At 44.1% G+C, this 22445-nt stretch overlaps 1 protein-coding gene across 1 annotated transcript in view; it reads left to right on the top strand.

Annotated features, from left to right (window-relative positions):
- Positions 1-22445, top strand: part of ADCY2 (adenylate cyclase 2) — a 456623-nt gene that overhangs the window by 403328 nt on the left and 30850 nt on the right. The window contains exons 19-20 of the mRNA XM_070357742.1: positions 17254-17338; positions 20474-20632. Of these exons, the coding sequence (XP_070213843.1) occupies positions 17254-17338; positions 20474-20632 (244 nt within the window). The remainder of the gene's footprint in view (positions 1-17253; positions 17339-20473; positions 20633-22445) is intronic.

Raw genomic sequence — 22445 nt, 5'->3', positions numbered from 1 at the left:
CATTGGCAGGAGAATTCTTTACCATTGAGACAGCAGGGAATGCCCCCAAGGATGTGGTTGTGTTTACTCTGCCAATATTAGGACTGGATGCTTCAAGAAGGATCTTCCCAAGTCCACTCCTTTGGATTTATAAAATGTCTCCTGTTATCAAATTGCTTCTGCAAACCTATCATAAATATTTATTCATTGCTTGAAAAAAAAAAGAGTTTTAATCATGATATTCTCCAACTCACATCTTGACAGCAAAACACATTTTGTATCAACTGTTAAGTTTATTTCAGACTTCAGGTTTTTCCTGTGAGCACTTTGCATAATCTCTCATAATATTTCTGTATTTCTTGTAACATAAAATAAATGCCTTAAATATTTGCATAGATTTTTTTGCTGCCGAAAGATGTTTTGTGTTGACAGAGCATGGCTACTTTGCCAAGGGAGGCCTGATGTCAACAACACAGGAACCTCACTGTGTAAAGTTTTCCTCTCAAAACGATTGCTTTTAGAAACACAACTACACCACACTCTCTTCACCTAACTTAATTTTTGTCATCCTGCATGCCATGAAACCCTAATAATCTGTAGTCAAGTGGTGAGTGGTGGAGTTGTAAAAGTACATAATTGCATTAAGGTAATTTTGTGATTCCTTAGCCAAGATGAGAATGAAATCAGAAATTGATTTTCCGATACATTCTCAAAATTACCAACCATACATGCTTTACTATTTCTCTACTGCATGGAGAGCCTGTATCGAATCCCTAAATAAATGTAGCATCACTGATTCTGACGCATGGCTGAGGACACAACTGAATTGCACTTTATTAAATTTAAAGTCAAAGCAAAAGAAGAAATTAGATTAGCAAGTTTCTGATGGGGGTGGGGACTGCTTTGGAGACCTGAGGGAGACACACCACCTCTGATGAGAACCCCAGCAGCAGAAAAGTAGTTATTTGGTTGAAGAAAAGGTTTACTTTCAGAGCCCTTTGTTTTATTCAAGGTCTGTAGTGTGTGCTTCTTGGTTCTGTCTTTATAATCACCTTCTAGCTGGGAGGGCTGACCTCACAAGCTTCAGGCACCTGCCTTTCCTTCCGACCTCAAGTCTCCCACATTTCAGGCAGATTCTTTACCATCTGAGCCACCAGGGAAGCCCCTAGGAGGGTGCACCTGCCTCCCTGATCTTTTTTTTTCATTGTATTCATTTATCAGACTGTGCTGGGTCTTCGTGCTGCATGGGCTTTTCTCTGGGTGCAGCGAGGGGGTCTGGTCTCCACTCGTGGTGCACAGTCTCCTCATTGCGGGGCTTCTCCGGTTGCAGAGTACTGGCTTCAGGGTGTGTGGCTCAGTAGTTGTGACTCAGGAGTTCTGTTGCTCCAAGCCTGTGGATATTCCCAGGTCAGGGATCAAACTCATGACTCCTGCACTGGCAGCTGGATTCTTTACCACTGAGCCACAAGGGAAGCCCACCTCCCTCATCTTGACTTCTTGTAGAATCCAGAGTCACAAAACAGTCCTCAGAAGACATTCAAGACAGTGGAGTACAGTTTATTATGCTAGCAGGTCCAAGGGGAATCGGTTCTCAACAAGGACCCTGATGATTTCGGAGGACTTGGTTTTAACCCTCCACTACATGACTAGTTGAAAGTTAAAGTCGCTCAGTCATGTCTGACTCTTTGCAACCCTGTGAACTATACAGTCCATGGAATTCTCCAGGCCAGAATACTGGAGTGGGTAGCCTTTCCCTTCTCCAGGGGATCTTCCCAACCCAGGGATCGAGCCCAGATCTGCCACATTGCAGGCAGATTCTTTACCAACCGAGCCACCAGGGGACCCCAAGAATACTGGAGTCAGTAGGGTTAGTTAGTAATTAGCTTTACAACACGCAGGTGCGGAAGTATTAGGAATTGCAACATGCAGGTACAGGCATTATTGTTAATCCAACTGAGATAACCTGACCTTTACTTCCAGTCTTTGTTTGCCATCTGTGAGGAGGGGGTTTCCTGGTTTTTCTTTAATGGTTAACAGGGTTCAGACTCAGTTCACATCCTGCCTTAAGATGGCTGACAGTCTTCATGATGGAGTCCTTCTTCTCCTTCCAGCGGCCACAGCAGGCTAAGTTTTGGGCATCTCCAGGTTCCTGCTTGAGCTGCCACGGGACTCCCGGAAGCATCCCTTGGCCAAAAGATGAGTCCTTGTTGCTGTTTAGTCCCTCAGTTGTGTCTGACTCTTTGTGACCCCATGGACTGTAGCCTGCCAGGCTCCTCTGTTCACGGGATCCTCCAGGCAAGAATACTGGAGTGGGTTGCCATTTCTTTTTCCAGGGGATCCTGGACCCAGGGATTGAATTCCTATCTCCTGCATTGGCAGGAAAATTCTTCACCACTGAGCCACCAGGGAAGCCCCAGAAGATAAATATTACTGACATAATAACATCATACCTCAAAATTAACAAATGTTCTCTAATAGCAGTTTAAAACGAACCCCACTTGAGAAACCAGACTCAGATGGTAAAGAATCCACCTGCAATACGAGAGACCTGGGTTCAGTCCCTGGGTTGGGGAGATCCCCTGGAGAACGGAATGGCTACCCACTCCAGTATTCTTGCCTGGAGAATCCCATGGACAGAGAAGCCTGGCAAGCTATAGTCTATGGGGCCACAGAGAGTCGAACACAACTGAGCGACTTGTAGGTTTGGGAGCGACAGCTTGGAATCCCCTGATCTCTCCATCTGCACTGTGTGTTTGATTTAACCACGTGTCTCATGCCAGAGCCAAAACCCATCAAGGCCAATGTTTTCTTTCCCTTTTCTGAGATACAAGACCTTCCCCCATCAAAAAACTGATGAAGGTCTCCTCATCCTTTATCTGGTTTGTTAATGGTGAAACACCTCTATCAAATATGAAATTAAGAACTTAAAAAAAGCTGGTCTGATATAGTTCTTCTAGAATGAGTGTCATTTCATCTCACGCCCTTCAAGGAGGGAGCTGGCTTAAACCAGGGCCCAACAGCCCCTCCTTTCCTGATCCAGCTGGCCTGGGCCATTGAAGTTACTTGCTTGGTCCCATCCCTTCACTGGCCTGATTCTGGTCACTATGGATGCTGAAAACTCAGACTCTGTGCACCATTGCTGAATCGAATCTCAGAGTTTTGGGTGAAGTAGAAAATGGCTTTATTGCTTCGCCAGGCAGAGGGGGACACAGTGGGCTTATGCTTCAAAACTGCGCATCCCAACCCAGTAGGAATGATGAGGAGTTTTGTAGCAGTGGCTCGGGACAGGGTTGCTAATAAGCGTCAAGGTGCAGGCGGGACCTGCACTCCTTTAATCTGGACTCAGGTGGTCTCCTCCCTTGTCTCCACATCCCCTCCCTTCCCTGATTAACAACTGTTCGAATCTGCCCTTTGGAACTCAGGAAAGGTCATGGAGGCTGGAGTCTGTTCCCTACAAACAAGAAACGGGGAACCCACAGTCCTGCTCGGCTTTAGCATCTCTGGTGATAGGGGAGTACTGGGCCATCTTCTGAATACGCAGTTCGGACTGGGCTGTTGTCCTTTATGCGAGTTTGCCATGATTCAGGGGTCTTTTTTGAGCCAAATTTAACATTGACCATGGACAAGCCAATAGGGATATTTTTGCCAGAAGGGTCAGCCAAGAAAACAGAAGTGTGCACTAGAAAGCCACCAGACCCATGAAAATTCAGAAAATGATATCAAAGATATTCATACAGATTCACGAGTGCAGAAAACCAACTTTACAGAACAAAAAAAGAGTCAACTTGAGAGAGTGTGCCATTAAAACTCCATTCGATTGGAGGCCTGCAGAGTCCCAGTACCTCACTTGCCATCACATGACTATGATCAGTGATCTCGTGGTGAAAGAAGCTCAGAAGTGTCTGATCTTTAGGAGGTCTGGAAAAATCCATATCCAGATACTTTGGCATTTACAACAGTCCTCTGTGTCATCTGGGGTACAAGATGCATTGCTAAATCAATCAATCAATGATTCGGATTCCAGTCCATGACACCGTCTTTCGGACCCCTCAGCCAGCACCATTACAGAGGCTCTACTTGGTGATGGTGATGGTAATAATCACTGATATTGCCAGAAGCTGTTTTTTTCTGAAGACACTTTTCCTTCTGCTGACAAAGGCTTGTTACAGGCTCTACAAGACATTGTCAGATTTTTCCCATGTGTTTTTATTCTTACAGAGCTGAAAAATATCAGGGGATGAATGTTAATATTTCATGTGGACCCAGTCATTATGTTAACTCACCTGAATACTAGAAATATGCCTTCTCTTCTAAAGGTGGGGAATCGAGAATCTGAACAGAGGATTAACCTGGAGTCCAGCCCGTTTAACCAGCTCTATGTGGACCCTGAGCCTAATAAAATAAATACTTTGGGGCAGCATATAAATAATGTGTATAACTAAGCACTGTTATATTTAGTACCCAGCATCATTCAGAAGTTCTGATGCATGCTTAGTCACTCAGTAGTGTCCAGCTTTCTGCAGCTTCATAGACTGTAGCCCACCAGGCTCCTCTGTCCATGGGATTCTCCAGGTAAGAATACTGGAGTGGGTTGCCATTTCTTCTTCCAAGGAGAAGCTCTGGATTGTCATGTCATTTAACTTGGTGACCTTAGCAACAGCTCCATACCAAAGAGGACGATGGAAATGCTCCATAGAGTGGAGCCAAGTCAAGCACCTTCAGTATGGTTCTGCATTCTGTTTTTTCTGTGTCTCGTGGAAAATCCAGTGGCTAGAATTTGGCATATTATAATGTTTTGACAGTATCCCAACTGTGTATCAACTGATGAGGAGCCCAATGCAAAGGGGCTCCTAGAGGAAGGACCACAGCATTCTTTGTGCTCAGGAGAAAGAATGGTGCACGCCCAGCCCTGAGGGAGGTGGCCCGGAGGTATTCCAAACATCTGTCTCTCTTGGAGGCCTCCTCTTTTAAATAAAAACAGTATGCCACCTTTGTATTCAAGCCCAAAATATATCCAAGTTAATATTGAAAAGATTTAAATTACTTTCAAATTTAATATCTCAGAGTCCTTCCCCCTTCCCAATTCCCCCTCCCCCCACCCAGTGCCATCTCTAGAAACTACAGAACACGTGTTTGTTTCTCTGTGGCCGACGCCACTGGTAGCAGAGCCGAGACGTAAAAGGAGGTCAGTGATCTGAGTTGCCTAATTTAACAACAGCAACAACCAAAGAAAGTTGTCCTAGGGCTACACAAATTCTACCAGGCTTCCTTTTATCCTATAAAAAGCAACCATTAATGAGCTCCTTTGCTATCTAACCTAAAAAAGAAAATGCTCTGTGATTTGGACCCATTTGCAGGAAGATACTCAATTTGTAGGCCGTTTTTTTGGTTTGTTTTGTTTGATTTTAGAATGAGAGGAGGAAGGAGGTTGCAGAGAGCCTGAACTCCCAGACTAGGCAGGATACAGCCTTCTTGTCATCAGCCCTCCAGTGGAGGAGACTAAAGCCCGGCGCACAGCCCCGTGGTATCTGATGCGCCAGCCCCATGGTGTCACACTGACGTATCCGTCGTGTCCCACTTCAAACCACTCTTCTCCGCAGGGTGAAACGATGACCGCGTTAATCAGACTGCATCTTATCTCCATAGCAGAAGGCCAGCACTGCCTCTGCAGCCCCACTTTCACCATCTCTCTCGACCTGCAGCTGCTTCCAGGGCTTTTTCTAAGCATGAGCCTAACCCCCATTATGTTCGTGCTTTGCAATCCCAGGATGTTTTGCTTGGCATTTGTGCATAACACTCAGAAAAAGCTTGAGGCTTTGAGCCCTTTGTCCCTGGATGACACCAGGCCGCCTCCAGAAGACTGTAGGATTCCAGTGCATCTGTGTCCAGCCAGGGGAAGGAATAGTGTCTAGAAATGAAACCCCTTAAGTTTCAAACTGACACAACCATTTGTCCATTCATTCCTTTTTTACAGCACAGTTTCATTGAACATGCTGTGTATTCCAGGCCTGATGCTGGAGCCCAAGCACATGGAGATGAGTAAAATGTACTCTCTGCTCTCAAGAACTTACAAAATCTCTCTGTTAGAAAAGTATGTCTCACCAGAAGACCAAAAGGCAACTTGTAGGTTGAGTTCCTACAACCTGCCTAGGAACTGAGTGAACCTGTTGACTGGGAGCTGGTTAAGTGGTCCAGAGTTTACTGTAATATTGGACAGACCTTGAAGAACTGTGGAGATCCAAAAAGATAGGGGAGGAGTGACATCAGCATCATGGCAGAATAAGACATCCCTCATGTTTGTCCCCAACAATAATTTGTTTGTAATCCCTGTGGACAGAAGTGCCTTGGTCGGAGCTGTGGGATCCAGTGCCAAACTGGATCCAGGAGGAATCTCACCCATCCACATGTCTGGCAGCAGGCATACAGACCTTTATCCTGGCTGCAGACACTGCAGTGACGTGTCATCCGGCTTCAGCCACTCTCAGACATGGAGCCCCTGGAAACACTCTTAGCCACTGACCCATGGATGAGAGAGCCTTTGTGGAAGGCCAGGTTTTCAGAGGAGAAGTTCTAGCACCACACTGGAGCAAAAAATGTGAATTTGGACATAAGAAGTGAATAAGAGAAACAGTCTGACTCTGTCCATACCACCCCACCTCCACCAAGATGGCACAGCTTCAGTCCAAGAGAGATCTTCTCAGCCTGTAACTTCTTCTGTGAGCACTCAGCTTCCCAGCTGTGTAGGGTGCTACCAAGCTGGGAGAGAGGTGGATAGGACTCTCAGAGGGCTTTAAAGGAATGCAGATCCTACTAACTGCATCACCGCCTTTGTCAAGAAGCCTACCCACAAGCCACTGGGAGCACCTCACTCACAGATTCCCCCCAGCTAGCCCACGGGGACCCCCATTGAGCCACATGCTTCAAACACACCCCCACCCTATGGCCAGGTCCCTGTGCATATTCCCTCCTAATGGCAGCATGGAGAGGGACCTTGGACCAACAGCTCTTGGGCATGCACAGAAAGCTGGCCCAAGTCTGAGGGCCAGGGAGAGACCACCTTCTTCAATTTAAGTCTGAATTTTGCAATAAGGAGTTCATGATCTGAGCCACAGTCAGTGTGGTCTTGTTTTTGCTGACTGTATAGAACTTCTCCATCTTTGTCTGCAAAGAATATAATCAATCTGATTTCGGTGTTGACCATCTGGTGAAGTCCATGTGTAGAGTTGCCTCTTGTGTTGTTGCAAGAGGATGTTTGCTATGACAGTGTGTTCTCTTGGCAAAACTCTGATAGACTTTGCCCTGCTTCATTTTATACTTCAAGGCCAAACTTGCCTGTTAACTCCACATTATCTCTTGATTTCCTACTTTTGCATTCCAGCCCCCTATGATGAAAAAGACATCTTTTCTGGGTGTTAGTTCTAGAAGGTCTTGTAGGTCTTCATAGAACCTTTCAACTTCAGCTTCTTTGGCATTAGTGGTTGGGGCATAGACTTGGATTACTGTGATATTGAATAGTTTACCTTGGAGATGAATAGAGATCATTCTGTCATTTTTGAGATTGCATCCAAGTACTGCATTTCAGAGTCTTGTTGACTATGAGGGCTATTCCATTTCTTCTAAGGGATTCTTGCTACTACAAAGCTACAGTAATTAAAACTGTATGGCACTGACATAAAAATAGACACAGACCAATGGAACAGAATACAAAGCCCATAAATAACCCCTTGCATATGCAATAAACTAATATTTTACAAGGGAGTCAATAGTACTCAATAAGAAAAGGATAGTGTCTTTAATAAATGACATTGGAAAAATTGAATACCACATGCATAAGAATGAGGGTGGACCCCTATTATACACCACTAAGAAACATTAATTTGAAATGGATAAGATACTTATAAATATAAGATCTGAAAATTTAAAATTCCTGAAAGAAAGCATAAGGGGAAAAATCTCCTTTACATTGGTCTTGACAATGATTTGTTTGGATATGACACCAAAAACACAAGCAACAAAAGCTAAAATAAGTGAGTGAAACTCATCAAACTGAAAAGCTTCTGATTAGCAAAAGAAACTGTCAATGAAATGAAAAAGGAAGCTATGGAATGGGAGAAACTATTTGCCAGTAATATATCTGATAATGGATTAATATCCAAAATACACAAAGAGCTCGTGGAATTCAGTGTAAAAAATCAATTTGAAAGTAGGCAGAAGAGTTGAATAGACATTTTCCAAAGAAGACATACAAATGGACAACAATATGTAAAAAAAATGCTCAATATTACAATCAGAGAAATGCATATCAAGATCACAATAAAATACTTCCTCACACTCCTTAGAATGGCTGTCATCAAAAAGACAACAGATAGAAGGTGTTGGCAAGGATGTGGAGAAAAGGAAATAAGGGGATATTTTTTTCTCAGCCATGAGACAAAAGGAAATCCTCCATTTGCAACAACATGGATGGACCCTGAGGGCATCATGCTTAGTGAAGTAAGTTGGACAGAGAGACAAATACTGTATAATCTCACTTATATGTGAAGTCTAAGACAGCTGAACTCACAGAAACAGAGAGTAGAATGGTGGTTACCAGGAGCTGGGAGTGGGAGAAAGTGGAGAGATAATTGGCCAAAAGTCACAAGCTTCCAGTTATAAGATGAATATATGTTTTGAAGAGCTAAGGGACAGTGTGGTGACTACAGATAATCATACTGTATTATATACTTGAAAGTTGCTAAAAGAATAGATTTTCAGTGTTCTCACCACAAAAAGGAGATGATAATCACTTGAGGTGATGACTTAAATCAAATCCCTTACCATTATTCAGTGGACGTGACAAATAGATTCAAGGTATTAGATCTGATAGACAGAGGCCTGAAGAACTATAAACCGAGGTTCATGACATTGTACAGGAGGCTGTGATCAAGACCATCCTGAAGAAAAAGAAATGCAAAAAGCAAAATGGTTGTCTGAGGAGGACTTACAAATAGCTGAGAAAAGAAGAGGAAAGAAATGCAAAGGAGAAAAGGAAAGATATACACATCTGAATGCAGAGTTCCAAAGAATATCAAGGAGAGATAAGAGAGCCTTCCTAAGTGATCAATATAAACAAATCAAGGAAAAGAATAGAGTGGGGAAGACTAGAGATCTCTTCAAAGAAAATTAGAGAAACCAAGGGAACATTTCATGCAAAGATGGGCACAATAAAGGAAAGAAATGGTATGGACCTAAGAGAAGCAGAAGATACAAAGAAGAGGTGGCAAGAATACATAGAAGAATTATACAAAAAAGATCTTCATGACCCAGATAACCACAGTGGTGTGATCACTCACCTAGAGCCAGATATCCTGGAGTGCAAAGTCAAGTGGGCCTTAGGAAACATCACTACAAACAAAGCTAGTGGAGATGATGGAATTCCAGTTGAGCTATTTCAAATCCTAAAGGATGATGCTGTGTAAGGACTGCCCTCAATATGCCAGCAAATTGGGAAGACTCAGCAGTGGCCACAGGACTGGAAAAGGTCAGTTTTCATTCCAATCCCAAAGAAAGGCAATACCAAAGAATGTTTAAACTACCATACAACTGTGCTCATCTCACACACTAGCAAAGTAATGCTCAAATTTCTCCAAGCCAGGTCTCAACAGTATGTGAACCGAGAACTTCCAGACGTTCAAAGTAGATTTAGAAAAGGCAGAGGAACCAGAGATCAAAGTGTCAACATCCGTTGGTTATCAAAAAAGCAAGAGAATTCCAGAAAAACATCTACTTCTGCTTTATTGACTGCACTAAAGCCTTTCACTGTGTAAAATTGTGGAAAGTTTTTGTGGAAAAACAAACTGTGGAAAATTCTTAGAGATGGGAATACCAGACCACCTTACCTGCCTCCTGAGAAATCTGTTTGCAGGTCAAGAAGCAACAGTTAAAACAAGACATAGACTGGTTCCAAATTGGGAAATAAATACATCAAAGATGTATATTGTCACCCTGCTTATTCAACTTATATGCAGAGTACATCATGCAAAATGCCAGGCTGGATGAAGCACGTGCTGGAATCAAGAATGCCAGGAAAAGTATCAATAACTTCAGATATGCAGATGACACCACCCTTATGGCAGCAAGTGAAGAAGAACTAAAGAGCCTCTTGATGAAAGTAAAAGCAGAGAGTGAAAGATCTGGCTTAAAACTCAACATTCAAAAAATGAAGATAATGGCATGCAGTCCTATCACTTCATGGCAAATAGATGGGGAAACAATGGAAACAGTGAGAGACTTTATTTTCTTGGGCTCCAAAATCACTGCAGATGGTGACTGCAGCCATGAACTTAAAAGATGTTTGCTCCTTGAAAGAAAAACTATGTCCAACTTAAATAGTGTATTAAAAAGCAGAGACATCGCTTTTCAAACAGTGGTCCATCTAGTCAGTTACGGTTTTTCCAGTAGCCATGTATGGATGTGAGAGTTGGACTAAAGCTGAGCGCCAAAGACCTGATGCTTTTGAACTGTGGTATTGGAGAAGACTCTTGAGAGTCCCTTGGACTGCAAGGAGATAAGACCAGTCAATTCTATAGGAAATCAATCCTGAATATTCATTGGAAGGACTGATGCTGAAGCTGATGTTTCAATATTTTGGCCACCTTATATAAAGAGTTGACTCATTAGAAAAGACCCTGGTGCTGGGAAAGATTGAAGGTAGGAGGATAAGGGGAAAACAGAGGTTGAGATGGTTGGATGGCATCACCAACCTGGTGGACATGAGTTTGAGCAAGCTCTAGGAGTTGGTGATGGACAGGGAAGCCTGGTGTGCTGCAGTCCATGCGGTGGCAAAGAGTCAGACTCAACTGAGCAACTGAACTGATCTGAACTGAGCTGAGGTGATGAGGGTGATAGCTAACGCTATGGTGATAAACATTTTCCAATATGTAAGTGTATCAAAACACATTGTACACCTCAAACTTACACAGTCAGTTATATTTCAATAAAACTAGAATGAAAGTAACTGAAATATATCAAAAGACAAAGTGTCTACACAGGTCACTTCCAGCCCTGACTTGGCTGGTGAAGTTTAGTCACTCAGTCATGTCCGACTCTGTGACCTCCTAGACTGTAACCCACCAGACTCCTCTATCCATGGAATTTTCCAGCCAAGAATATTGTAGTTGCCATTTCCTTCTCCACAGGATCTTCCCAACCCATGGATTGAACCCATGTCTCCTGTGTCGGCAGTCACTGGCAGGTGTATTCTTTATCACTGAGCCACCAGGGAAGCCCATATGATGCATCTCCCACCATTGGAAAGGAATGGTTTATCTTTTTAAATGACTGAGCTGTTTTAGAACTCTCCTGTCTGACCACAGCCCTGGCAGTCATTGGAAACAAACAGATCAGCCGTCGGGAAATAGGTGTGCTTTGATGGCTGCTAAGTCTGAGAAGTAGAGTACAGGAATCCTAGATGAGCTGTCATCTTCACGCTTCATCACCCACCAGCATCGCCTCGCCAGGACTCAGCCACTGTGCTGGTGACCAGAGGGGAAGAGTGTTCTGAGAGCAGATATCAGCAGGATGCTATATGCTGTTTAACTGGAAAACCAGAAGGGAGCGTCAGAAAAGTGGTACCTACATCTCAGCGACTCCTTCTCCAGCCAGACTTGGAAGAAGATTTCCTGACAGGGCAATTGGCCGTCTTTATTTTGCCTTCTGCATTTTAACGCCAGCATTTCCTTTCTAGTGTGTTTTTGCTTTGTTCTGGACAGCATCATCTTCTGACATTGTAATTGAGATCCCAGTCCTATGCTCTGCAAGGTGCAGCAGATTCATCCTTGCAGCAGCATCCACTTGGCCAAAACTTGAGCTTTTTGCATCCCTTCACAATGATGGCTCAGTGGGTAAAGAATCTACCTGTAATCCAAGAGACATAGGAGATACGGGTTTGATTCCTGGGTCGGGAAGATCCCCTAGAGAAGAAAATGGCAACCCATACCAGTATTCTTGCCTGGAGAATCCCACATGCCTCCAGAAGAGTCTGGCGGCCTACAGTCCAAAGGGTCACAATGAAATATGTCATAAGACAAAGTGTCTACACAGGTCACTCCCAGCCCTGACTCAGCTGGTGATGTTTAGTTGCTCAGTCATTTCTGACTCTGTGACCCCCCTGGGCCGTATGGAGCCCACCAGACTCCTCTGTCCATGGAATTTTCCAGCCAAGAATATTGAAGTGGACACGACTGAATATTAAAGAGTCGGACAGGACTGAGTGACTAAGCACAGCACACAGTGAAGATGCCTGAGGGTTCAGAGGTGTCTGGTCGGTAAAGCCAGGCAGTTCCTAATTTACTGGTATCACACAGCTATAGCCAGAAGTAAACTGATCGTCAGCCGTTCAACACGAGGGTCTCATGTGGGAGGAAGGGGGCGGGAGCCATCGTCTCTTTGTGGATCTTTTCTTTATGAAACATGGGCTTCAGGAACCAGGGCCCCAGAGGTCAGACTACTTTTGATCCCAGTGAGAGGCCTGGGAAGGTCTTATTTTTACCTCCATTTGCGTATTGTTTCCAATACCACAGAAACTCAGTTTCTTGAGGTCGTCTTCTTAATAAGAAGCTTATGTATAGAAAATAAAAAGTTTTGAAATATTATGTGTGTGGATACATGCCTGGACTGCATTCTCCCCTGAGAGCAGTGAAAATGTCATTTTTATCTCACGGAGCTGTTTGCCTTTAGGTTAGAGACTGTTCACCAAGCACTTCCATCACCCTCACCCAATTTGTTAGGTTTCTTTGTTTTCTTGGCCTCTGGAAACCTGAGGGCCAGAGTGATGGCTCCATTAACAGCCTCAGGGTGAGGGCTGGCTGTAAATTAGTGTGTGGCTACAGGCCCATGTGGGTGTCTGTGTCTCCAGAGCCCAATTTTTCAGACTGAAAAATAAGCTGTCTGGTCACATTTTGGCTAGCACTGTCAAGCGAAGAATCCTAGAGTCAGAAACTTTCTGTTATATTAGCTCTGTCTTCCATACTTCATAACAGAGTGGCAACACTACCCTAACATGGTCAAGTCCAAAGTGGATTTCACCCTAAAACTTAAAGGAGAGAGACCTCATATCCCAGTGACTGTCAATTTTATATAAATGGCCGACACAGTTGTTAATGCGTGAACTGTGTCACCTACACGAAGATGTGTTGAGGTCCAAACCCCAGTGGCTGAGGAGGTGACCTCATTTGGACATAGGGTCGTTCACGTGTATTCAGTTACAATGTGGTCCTGCTGGTGTGCTGCTGCCTGTGCTAGGTCACGCCTGACTCTGCCACCCCATGGACTGCAGCCCACCAGGCTCCTCGTTCCATGGGATTTCCCAGGCAAGAACACTGGAGTGGGCTTCCATTCCTTCTCCAGGGGATCTTCCCCACCCCAGGATCAAACGCATGTCTCCTGCAACTCCTGCATTATAGGCAGATTCTTTACTGCTGAGCCATCAGGGAGAGCAGGGTGGCCCTAATCCAATATGACTGGTGTCCTTATAAGAAGATGGCCAGGGTGGTCCGATGGTTAAGAATCCACCTTGCAGTGCAGGGGACATGGGTGCGATCCCTCATCTGGGACGATCCCACATCCACGGAGCAACTAAGCCCATGGACCACAACTGCTGAGCCTGTGCTCTAGAGCCCAGGAGCCCCAACTACTGGAGCCCACGCACCCTAGAGCCCATGCTTCACAACTGGAGAAGCCACTTCAGTGAGAAGCCCATACATCGCAACTAGAGAAAAAGCCTACACACAGCAACAAAGACCCAGCACAGCCAAAAATAGTGATTTTTTAAAAAATTATGTGGATTGAAAATAAAAGAAGAAGAAGACAGCTATATGGAGACAGACATAGGATGGGGTCAGGGGAACCACGTGATGATGAAGATAGCCATTGGAATGAAACAGTGCCCAACCAGCCACTGAAGCCAGGATGAGACAAGGATGGATTTCTCTGCAGGTTTCAGAGGGAGGGCAGCCCTGCCGGCACCCTGATTTTGAATGTCTAGCCTCCAGAACCGTGAGGTGACACGTTTATGCTGATTTAAGCCATGCTGTGAGATGGTTTCAGCAGCCACAAGAAACTAATATGACCGGCCTGGTTGACTAGACGTTGCCAGAAGACATCCCGGAATCTTATTCTGTCTGTGCTGATGTCCCCCACATGCTACCTACTCCTCTTCCTCCCAGTCTACCCTGTGTTCAATAAGAGCAAGGAACCCAGGAATGGGCCTGTAGATGGAAAAATTCATCCTTCAAGCTTCAGGAGCCCAACAGCCCTGGCCTGTGAATGGCCCACATGGGAGAGACGGGCTCTGATTGAAGTCAGCAGTTCTTTGGGGCTGGATGAATCAAAGAAATTTTTGAGAAATCTAAATGAAATCCAAGACATCAGGTTACAGTTCTTTCTAGTCAACCAAGAACATCAGAAAGAAATAAGGCATCTGTGTATCGGTACCCAAGTCTGTCTCATAGGCCATGTTGCACGCAATTATTTCAGAGGTCCATTGAGTTCTGCACTTTCCAATGCACTGCCTGGGCCAGCAATGAGTCTTTCCTTGTGTGGTTTTTCTCCAAGTCCACAGTGGCACTTGCCACAATTCCTCACTAAGGCTCAGGATCTGGGAGTTATGTAGAGAAGGTCATTTCTACTCCTAAACTGACGTTTACATGTGTGAGGAGTCCCAGTAAAGGATTTTTCCCTCTAGGTTGCTTGCATGTATTTTCTGTGTGATTATCTGAAAACCCAGCCTGCCCTGAACTGCACAAGGAGGGTCTTACCTCCTCTCCATCAGTGAGAAGAATCAGAGATGGCTCTGTAAAGGTGGGGCATCCATTCCCTTATTTGGGGATTCCCTGGGGACCTGAATTCTGATTGGTTGCATTGATTAAGCTACTGTAAGATGCTGACCTCAGAGTTAACATTTTACTCTCAGTTTAGGTTTACAGGGTGATAAGTGAAACAGTCATGGAGGGTGTCATAACAATTTTCTCAGACCCCTAGAATTTTAAAGTAGTAAAGTGTCCGTAAAGCAATGTGAAAATTAAAAACAGCCCACACCAGCTTCTTGGGCAGTGTTGGCTATGTTGTACTACTTTTTTTTTTTTACTGAGTTGTGAGGCTTGTGGGATCTTAATTCCCCAACCAGGTATCAAACCCAAGCCCCAGCAGTGAAAGCACCAGAGTCCTAACCTCCGGACTACCAGGGAATTCCCTGCACCACTTTTATTAACTGGTCAGTATCCTGTCAGTATCCTTCCCAGGTGGCTCAGATGGTAAAGAATCTGCATGCAATGCAGGAGACCCGGATTCCATCCCTGGATGGGGAAGATCCCCTGGAGAAGGGAATGGCAACCCACTCCAGTATTCTGGCCTGGAGAACTCCATGGACAGAGGAGCCTGGCTGGCTACAGCCCATGGGGTTACAAAGAGTCAGACATGACTGAACAACTAAAATAAATAAAAAATCCTGTCCATGTAGCCCATATGGTGGGGGGAGGGGGGTATGAATTTAAAAGTCACTGAAGTCTGCGTTGTTTATAAACATCCGCTCCTCACAGTTACCTCAAGTGCACTATTAGACACAGATGCCATGGGCTCAAAAAGGATCTTCATTTCTTGACCGTCTGAGCCACCAGGGAAGCAACTCTGGATCTTCATTTCTTAAAATCTGTCCTATTGAGACAGGAAAGTGACATTTCTCAGCCCACTTTATTCACAGAGAGAAACTGATGACCTCCTTATGGCTGTTGAGCTCAATTTTTTTTTTTCCAGCCACAGTTGGGCTCAGGAGGAGGAAAGAGACCTGAGTACAAGCATAGCCTTTCTGGAGAGTTCTCTTACGTCTGACACCCATCAGCCACTGGGACTGGAGATTCTGTTTCCTCTTTTCTACTAGAATCCACCTGTCATTCTGCTAATGAAATTCACCAGCCTGCATTCTCTTATCTTTTTCTCTAGCTTCCTCGCCCCATTCCCTTATCACTGTATGGTTAATACTAAAAATCGTGAGTGCCACTTATAAAGTGCCTCCTGTGTGCCAGGCTGTGTGCCAGTTACATCAGTATCTGACTTACTGTCCAAGGCAGCCTACATGATGGATATCAGTACCCGCTTTGGGTGATGAGGAAGGTGAAGTTTAGAGGAGTTTATCCCAGGTGCCAAGCTCACTAGACTAGAGCAGGGGAGACATGATTCCATCCTCGTTTACTTACTTCAAAGCCCACCTGCGCTCTTGGGTACTTGATCAATTTCTCCTATGTCATCAGCCCTCGAATCTTCTATGGAGAAAAAGGAAAATCTCACCACCAGTTCAACTCACAAGCAGAAACTGATGACCTGATATTTTACACTTGATTAAATACAGGCTATGCTGTTTATGTGACATAATGCCCATACATTATCAACTTTTCTTTCTGAAGTCTCATTTACTGTGGGGAATAATCATTTGTCAGCTTCTGCAAGATTCCCCTGGGGTATCAAGTAGATTTCTCCTTGTTTGCTGAACTTGTCAGGGTTCTCCCAGAAAACAGAACCCTTATGTTGACACAAAAAAAATGGACTATCACACATGCCAAGTAGGATGAGTTTGTGGTCATTGCCTACAAGATTGTGATAAGGATGGAGGGCTCCAGCCAGCATGGTAAGAACTCTTGGGGCAGTGGGCCAGGAACTTGGTGGGGCAGTGGGCCAGGGGTGTCCATCTGTTACACCTTTGTGATACAAAACCCCATGGAAGGAGGACTAAGAATCAACACCTGCCAGAAAGCTGTAAGAGCATGTATTATTCCTTAGTCCAAGTGGCTTATAGAAATCAAGTTCCCTACTTCATTTTTGTATCTCCTATGATCATTCATTCCTAGCACACTGTCTCTTTCTGCAAATAATTACTAAAAAAAAAAATACAAATCATATAATCAAACTATCCATACCGATCCCAGAAATAAAAAGAAAATATTACAAATATTCTGTTATTCTTTTATATATTTGCTAGAGCTTGGTATAAAGTAAGAAATCTATAGTCATTTGGAAGATTTTTTTCTTTTACTGAGCTCTCAAAATAAGGATTATTTTGTTTTCTCTTGATGCAATCTGGGTTTGCAAATATATTTAAAATGTGTGTGTGTGTGTGTGTGTTTGGTTGATTGGTGTAGAATGTAGACAGGCTTTAGAGATTCTGAAATTTGTTGATGCATGAATTCTAAGTCCTATGTGTATGTTGTTTTCTCGTATTGTTCTCGTCTGTTTGTTTCTTAATAGACCAGGCATTTGGAAAGACCTAAAGACCATGGGCTCAGTATCTCTCTTTATATTTTTCATCACACTGCTTGTTCTGGGCAGACAGGTAAGAAGCTTGTTTCTTCTATAACTTCTCTAAAGTGCTGTATTAATAATACTTTGCTCCTGCACATTGCTGTTGCTTCATGCAAACAAATGTTGAAGCAGCAGCAGCAGCGTCTTATAACAACAGAAAAGCAGGTAGCACAAGGTGCTTGGATGTAGACACTAGGAAAAGGCCTCTATTGCTTCCCTAAGAGGCAGACTTTGTGAATGGTAGAAATGTGAGTCAATGAATTTCCTGTGAAGCCTCAAAATAAATATGTAAGTTTTGTAAGCCTACAAAAGTATTCCCTCAATAGCTGACATTAATTGGGAAAAATGTCCCTTGCCTGGGGTTTTCATCTGCATTTCAGAAGGTATGACTTCTTTTTCTTTGAACTGGGTATTAAACATCCTTGCTGTCACTTGCAGTTATCCCTAGAAGTATGGTCCCCGGTTCAAAACTTTGGTTTTGTAATACAAATGAAATGTCCTCCTCGGCCTCTGTGCCTCTCTGGCCTCCCAGTGGAGCCTCTGGGTGCAGGACTTTGTTGGGCAATATTCTTTCTCTGCCTGCAAACAAGGACAATCACCCAAAAACTAAAAAGTATCCCATACAGCTAGCTTTACCTCAACCAACATTTTGTTTTAAGTTCTTTGATGGATAACATGAAACAGAGAAGTGGTTTATTTGGAGATAACCAAGGAAAAGGCAAGGCCAATTAAATTACATATACACCTCTAAACTGTAACATTATATGAGACGCAAACTGTCAACTGGGAGTGTGGGTCCAGCTTCCATTTCTCACCAGGAGGAAGCAATTACTGATCTCACGGTCAGGGCAGAGACCAGGCCTGTGACAATCAGTGCAGCACGTAGGGATGCCAGCCATCCTCTGCCATCTTCCTGGAGGCCACAGTGCAGCCCTCTCCAGTCTCTGGAGCGCTCCACTGTGGTCCTGACACAGAGCTCAGAAGACCTGGGTCCCCTCATCGTCGTCCGCACCTCTGTCCCTGGCACAGATTCACCATGGGGAGCCAGGAGGCTGATCTTCACTCCAGAATCATTAAGTGAATGATTTACTAAGGTCCAAAGTCTTCTGGGATAACAAGCACTGTGAAGTCTGTGACACCGGGCTTCTGCATACACTTCAGGAAATGCAGCTGTATTATAAAACCTTATTATAAATAAGGTTTTCAAGTGCCATAAGAATTCATGGCCTCAGAGTTACTTCTTTTCTGAATATGTTTTAAAAAATAGCACAGACACTTTGCAACTTATTTCATTATTATTTGTCCTGATGGCTCCCCTGCCCTATGACCATCTTTCTGGAAATGATCACCATGTACGTGCTTTCTAAGAAAATGTTTATGCTAAATACTGCTTTAGGCATCTCAAAAACCTTAGTGAAGAAATAACAAAGTCCTAGACAAGAGCACCCCACTCTGGTACTCTTGCCTGGAAAATCCCATGGATGGAAGGAGCCTGGTGGGCTACACAGTCCATGGGGTTGCACAGAGTTGGACACAACTGAGTGACTTCACCTTCACTTTTCACTTTCATGCACTGGAGAAGGAAATGGCACCCCACTCCAGTGTTCTTGCCTGGAGAATCCCAGGGACGGGGGAGCCTGGTGGGCTGCCGTCTATGGGGTCGCACAGAGTCGGACACGACTGAAGCGACTTAGCAGCAGCAGTGGCAACCTGGTGCCTGAGAGTGAGGCCAAGGTCCTTGTGTGAGAGCATTAGCATCCTTGGATGCTCAAACATACACACACTGGGCTTGCTGCCTGCCTACACTGACTCCTTGGCTCTGCTCATGTTTCATTTTTCTCTGATCTTCAACCCATGTCTTCTCAAAGCCACCACCATAGATTGCTTCTGTCACTTTAGTTTAAAACCAGCCACACCACTAATTTGCCCCCCACCTTCAAAAAAATCCAAGTAAATAATCTGTTCTCCAAGTGAGAGACCTTTTCTAGTACATACATAGCATGGTTTCCATAAATACAGAATGTGGAGAAATGTAACAGTAATATAAAAAACTTTTTAAATATCTCTTTTGTAATCTTTTTTTAAAAATGCCTCCCCAGAGGAAGAGGAGTAATTTTTGTGTATATCATATATAGTTTGAATCAAACCTAATTTCAGTGAATGATCATTGCTCATTCAGACTTTGAAATGTAATTTTTTTTTTAAATTGCCATCTGTGCCTGAGGCCATTTATGAGTGTTTTGTTTTATTTTGTGCCATTACTGGTATATCTAATCAAACCCATAAAACAAACTCGCTCCATTTGGTTCTTCTTTGCGTTTATTTGTCAGTATCTGTGCTGAGATACACTTTATTATTTAGGCCCTTCTGTTATAGGAAGATAATTCAAGGTTATTTCATTATATGAAATTGTATACATCAGAGCAGACACAAAATGATGCCAAACCAAAGAGACTCTGTGACAGTAATTGAGCCTATTTATACAATGTTAATAACAGCTGGTTTTCAAAAACTTTGAATTTTAATACATTATAAGCATGAACACATATGTGTTTACCAGCAGGCACCATCTTAATTAAATGATATAAAAATGAACTTTTGTCTAAATATAATGTCATTCTCTCAGTACAGTGCAGCCCCAAATGGAAAAACACTTTTCAATGAACACTTAATTATATAATTTGTGGTAGAGGAAAACTGATTTTCAGAGATTAAAGGCAAACTGCCACGAATGAACACTATTATTTTTTAAATGCAAATCATGAAATGCACTCTCTCTACTAATGTATTTTCCAAGTTTCATTTATTCATTATTTATATTCTATCATGCCTCATTTCAAAAAATAATTCAAGCCACCTTTTATTAATATAACTGTGTAAGAAGCTTTTATGTCATCTTTTTTTTTTTTTTTCTTTCAAGCCTCACTATTTCCTCTGTTCCTGAGGCTGGTTGCTTCTCAAATTTGCATTTTTGCATATCTGTGTTAGAAGGTGAATGAGAGACAGTTGGGGTAAACAGAGGGTTTGGTAGGGAGGATGACAATTCTGTTTGGGGGCGTTCTTTTTTAGATTTTGTCTCATTCTTTTTATTTTCTCTTTAAAACCTCCACTCTCTGGCAGGACAAGATGCCTATTGTTTCTTTACCTCTGTGTCCTCTTGTAACAGAATGAATATTACTGTAGGTTAGACTTCTTATGGAAGAACAAGTTCAAAAAAGAGCGGGAGGAGATAGAAACCATGGAGAACTTGAACCGAGTGCTGCTGGAGAACGTGCTTCCTGCGCACGTGGCTGAGCACTTCCTGGCGCGGAGCCTGAAGAACGAGGTCAGAGAGGCGGGGCTGGTGGGGAGAGGCGGGGCTGATGCGGGGAGGCGGGGCTATGGGGGAGAGGCGGGGCTTACGAGGTGAGGCAGGGCTCAGAGATGTGTAAGATACTACGTGCGTTCCTATGAAATGTTCACTGATAGTTGGGAGGGAATGAGGGATCCAGAAACCTATGGATGGATGAACTTGTTAATAGAGAAGCTGAACCTTGATGACACTGATGTACACAAAGCCACAGAGTGAGAAGGCTTGTAACAGTATTTTTCTATTTAAAAAAAAAAACAACACACTTTATTTTTCAATAATTAAAGTTTATGTTGAGAAGAACTTGCCTCGTGGCAGGGGAGGGGCCGGACCTTATCCCTAGTCTTTCTGGAAGTGTGCTGGGCGTGGTCAGCCAGTCCAGGGGCTCCATTCACTTCCCTATTTTTTCTCCTGGTGTTTTCAGCTTTCGGTAGGTTATTCAGCAACTCATTTGCCTGTGGGTCAGAGATAATGAAATCATTACATCTATTAAGGAGGAACCATCTGTTTTCGTTAACAATGTAAGAGCATCTTTGTCTATATGTCTCATTGTCGGTTCAGTCTATGAATTCAGCAGGTATCGAAGGTTGCCCCTGCCCTGTGTCAGGCCGGTGCTTGGCCTGCTGAGCCACAGTCCATGGGCTTGCAAAGGGCAGACATGACTGAGTGACTGAACAACAGCTGCCGCTGCGTGCAGGCCAGCGACCTTCTGTCCCCAGTGTATCTCGGGTGCTCCCAAGACGGGGATGACATTTTCTCCCAAGTTGCCTCATCATCGCACTATTTTAATAGTTTAAGAACACACACAGAGTCATCTACAGCCTTCACCACCCCCATGGGCTCCATGAGGAAGGCTGCAGAGTGGGCTTGAACCTTGGACCAGGTGCCATCTGGCTGCAAAGGCAGTTTGGGAACTTTTTCAGGACCAAGTAGGAGTCAGCACACTTCGATGAGACCAGCTCTGGACTTTGTTGCCTAGTTTGTCGTATCAAGAAGGTGAATTCTGTGGGGGTGGGGGTGGCCCCCTCCATGTCCACATTGTGCCTTGTGTGCATGAACCTGACTTAGGCAGTGAAATGATTTTCCGGGCAGACAGTCTGCACCCATTCACCAAGCACCCAGCTTATTCCTTCATGCAGGAAACATACTCCTGACCCAGGCCAGCTGCAGCCCCGTAGGAAAACAAACAGAAGCTCAATGTCAAAGTTTTACAAACTCTTATTGCCATAGACAACTCCAAGTTCCTTCACCACATATTAGGAGTCTAGTTTTCACTTAGGAACCCCTGATCCCCTAGGCATCATTTGATTTGCTCTGTCTAGCTGCCAACCTGACTTTGCTTCAGAGGATAGAGCTGCACACGTTGAATCTTAAATCAGGGGCGTCAGGCCAATGAGACTGTCCTTGAAGTGAGTTCATTCTGCATAGCGCTGGGCTGCAAAAGGTGCGTGCTCAGTCATGTCCAACACTGGGTGACCCTGTGGACTATAACCTGCCGGGCTCCTCTGTCCATGGGACTCTCCAGGCAAGAATACTGGAGTGGGTTGCTATGCCCTCCTCCGGACGGTCTTCCCGACCCAGGGATTGAACCTGCATCTCTTGCACCTGCTGCACTGGCAGGCGGATTCTTTACCAACTGTCAATCTGGGACTGCAAAAATCTCTGTATTTCATCAGACAACACAAAACGCCCCTGGGCTGTGACTTCCCACATTTTATTACCAATTTTTGTTGGTTAGGTAAATATTAGGAGGAAGCAGGGGTGAGAAGGTACTCAAGCAGCCGCTGTG

The sequence above is a fragment of the Bos mutus genome, chromosome 20 (genome assembly GCF_027580195.1).
Source record: "Bos mutus isolate GX-2022 chromosome 20, NWIPB_WYAK_1.1, whole genome shotgun sequence".
Classification (NCBI taxonomy): Eukaryota; Metazoa; Chordata; class Mammalia; order Artiodactyla; family Bovidae; genus Bos; species Bos mutus.
This window is presented reverse-complemented; position numbering and strand designations above follow the sequence as displayed.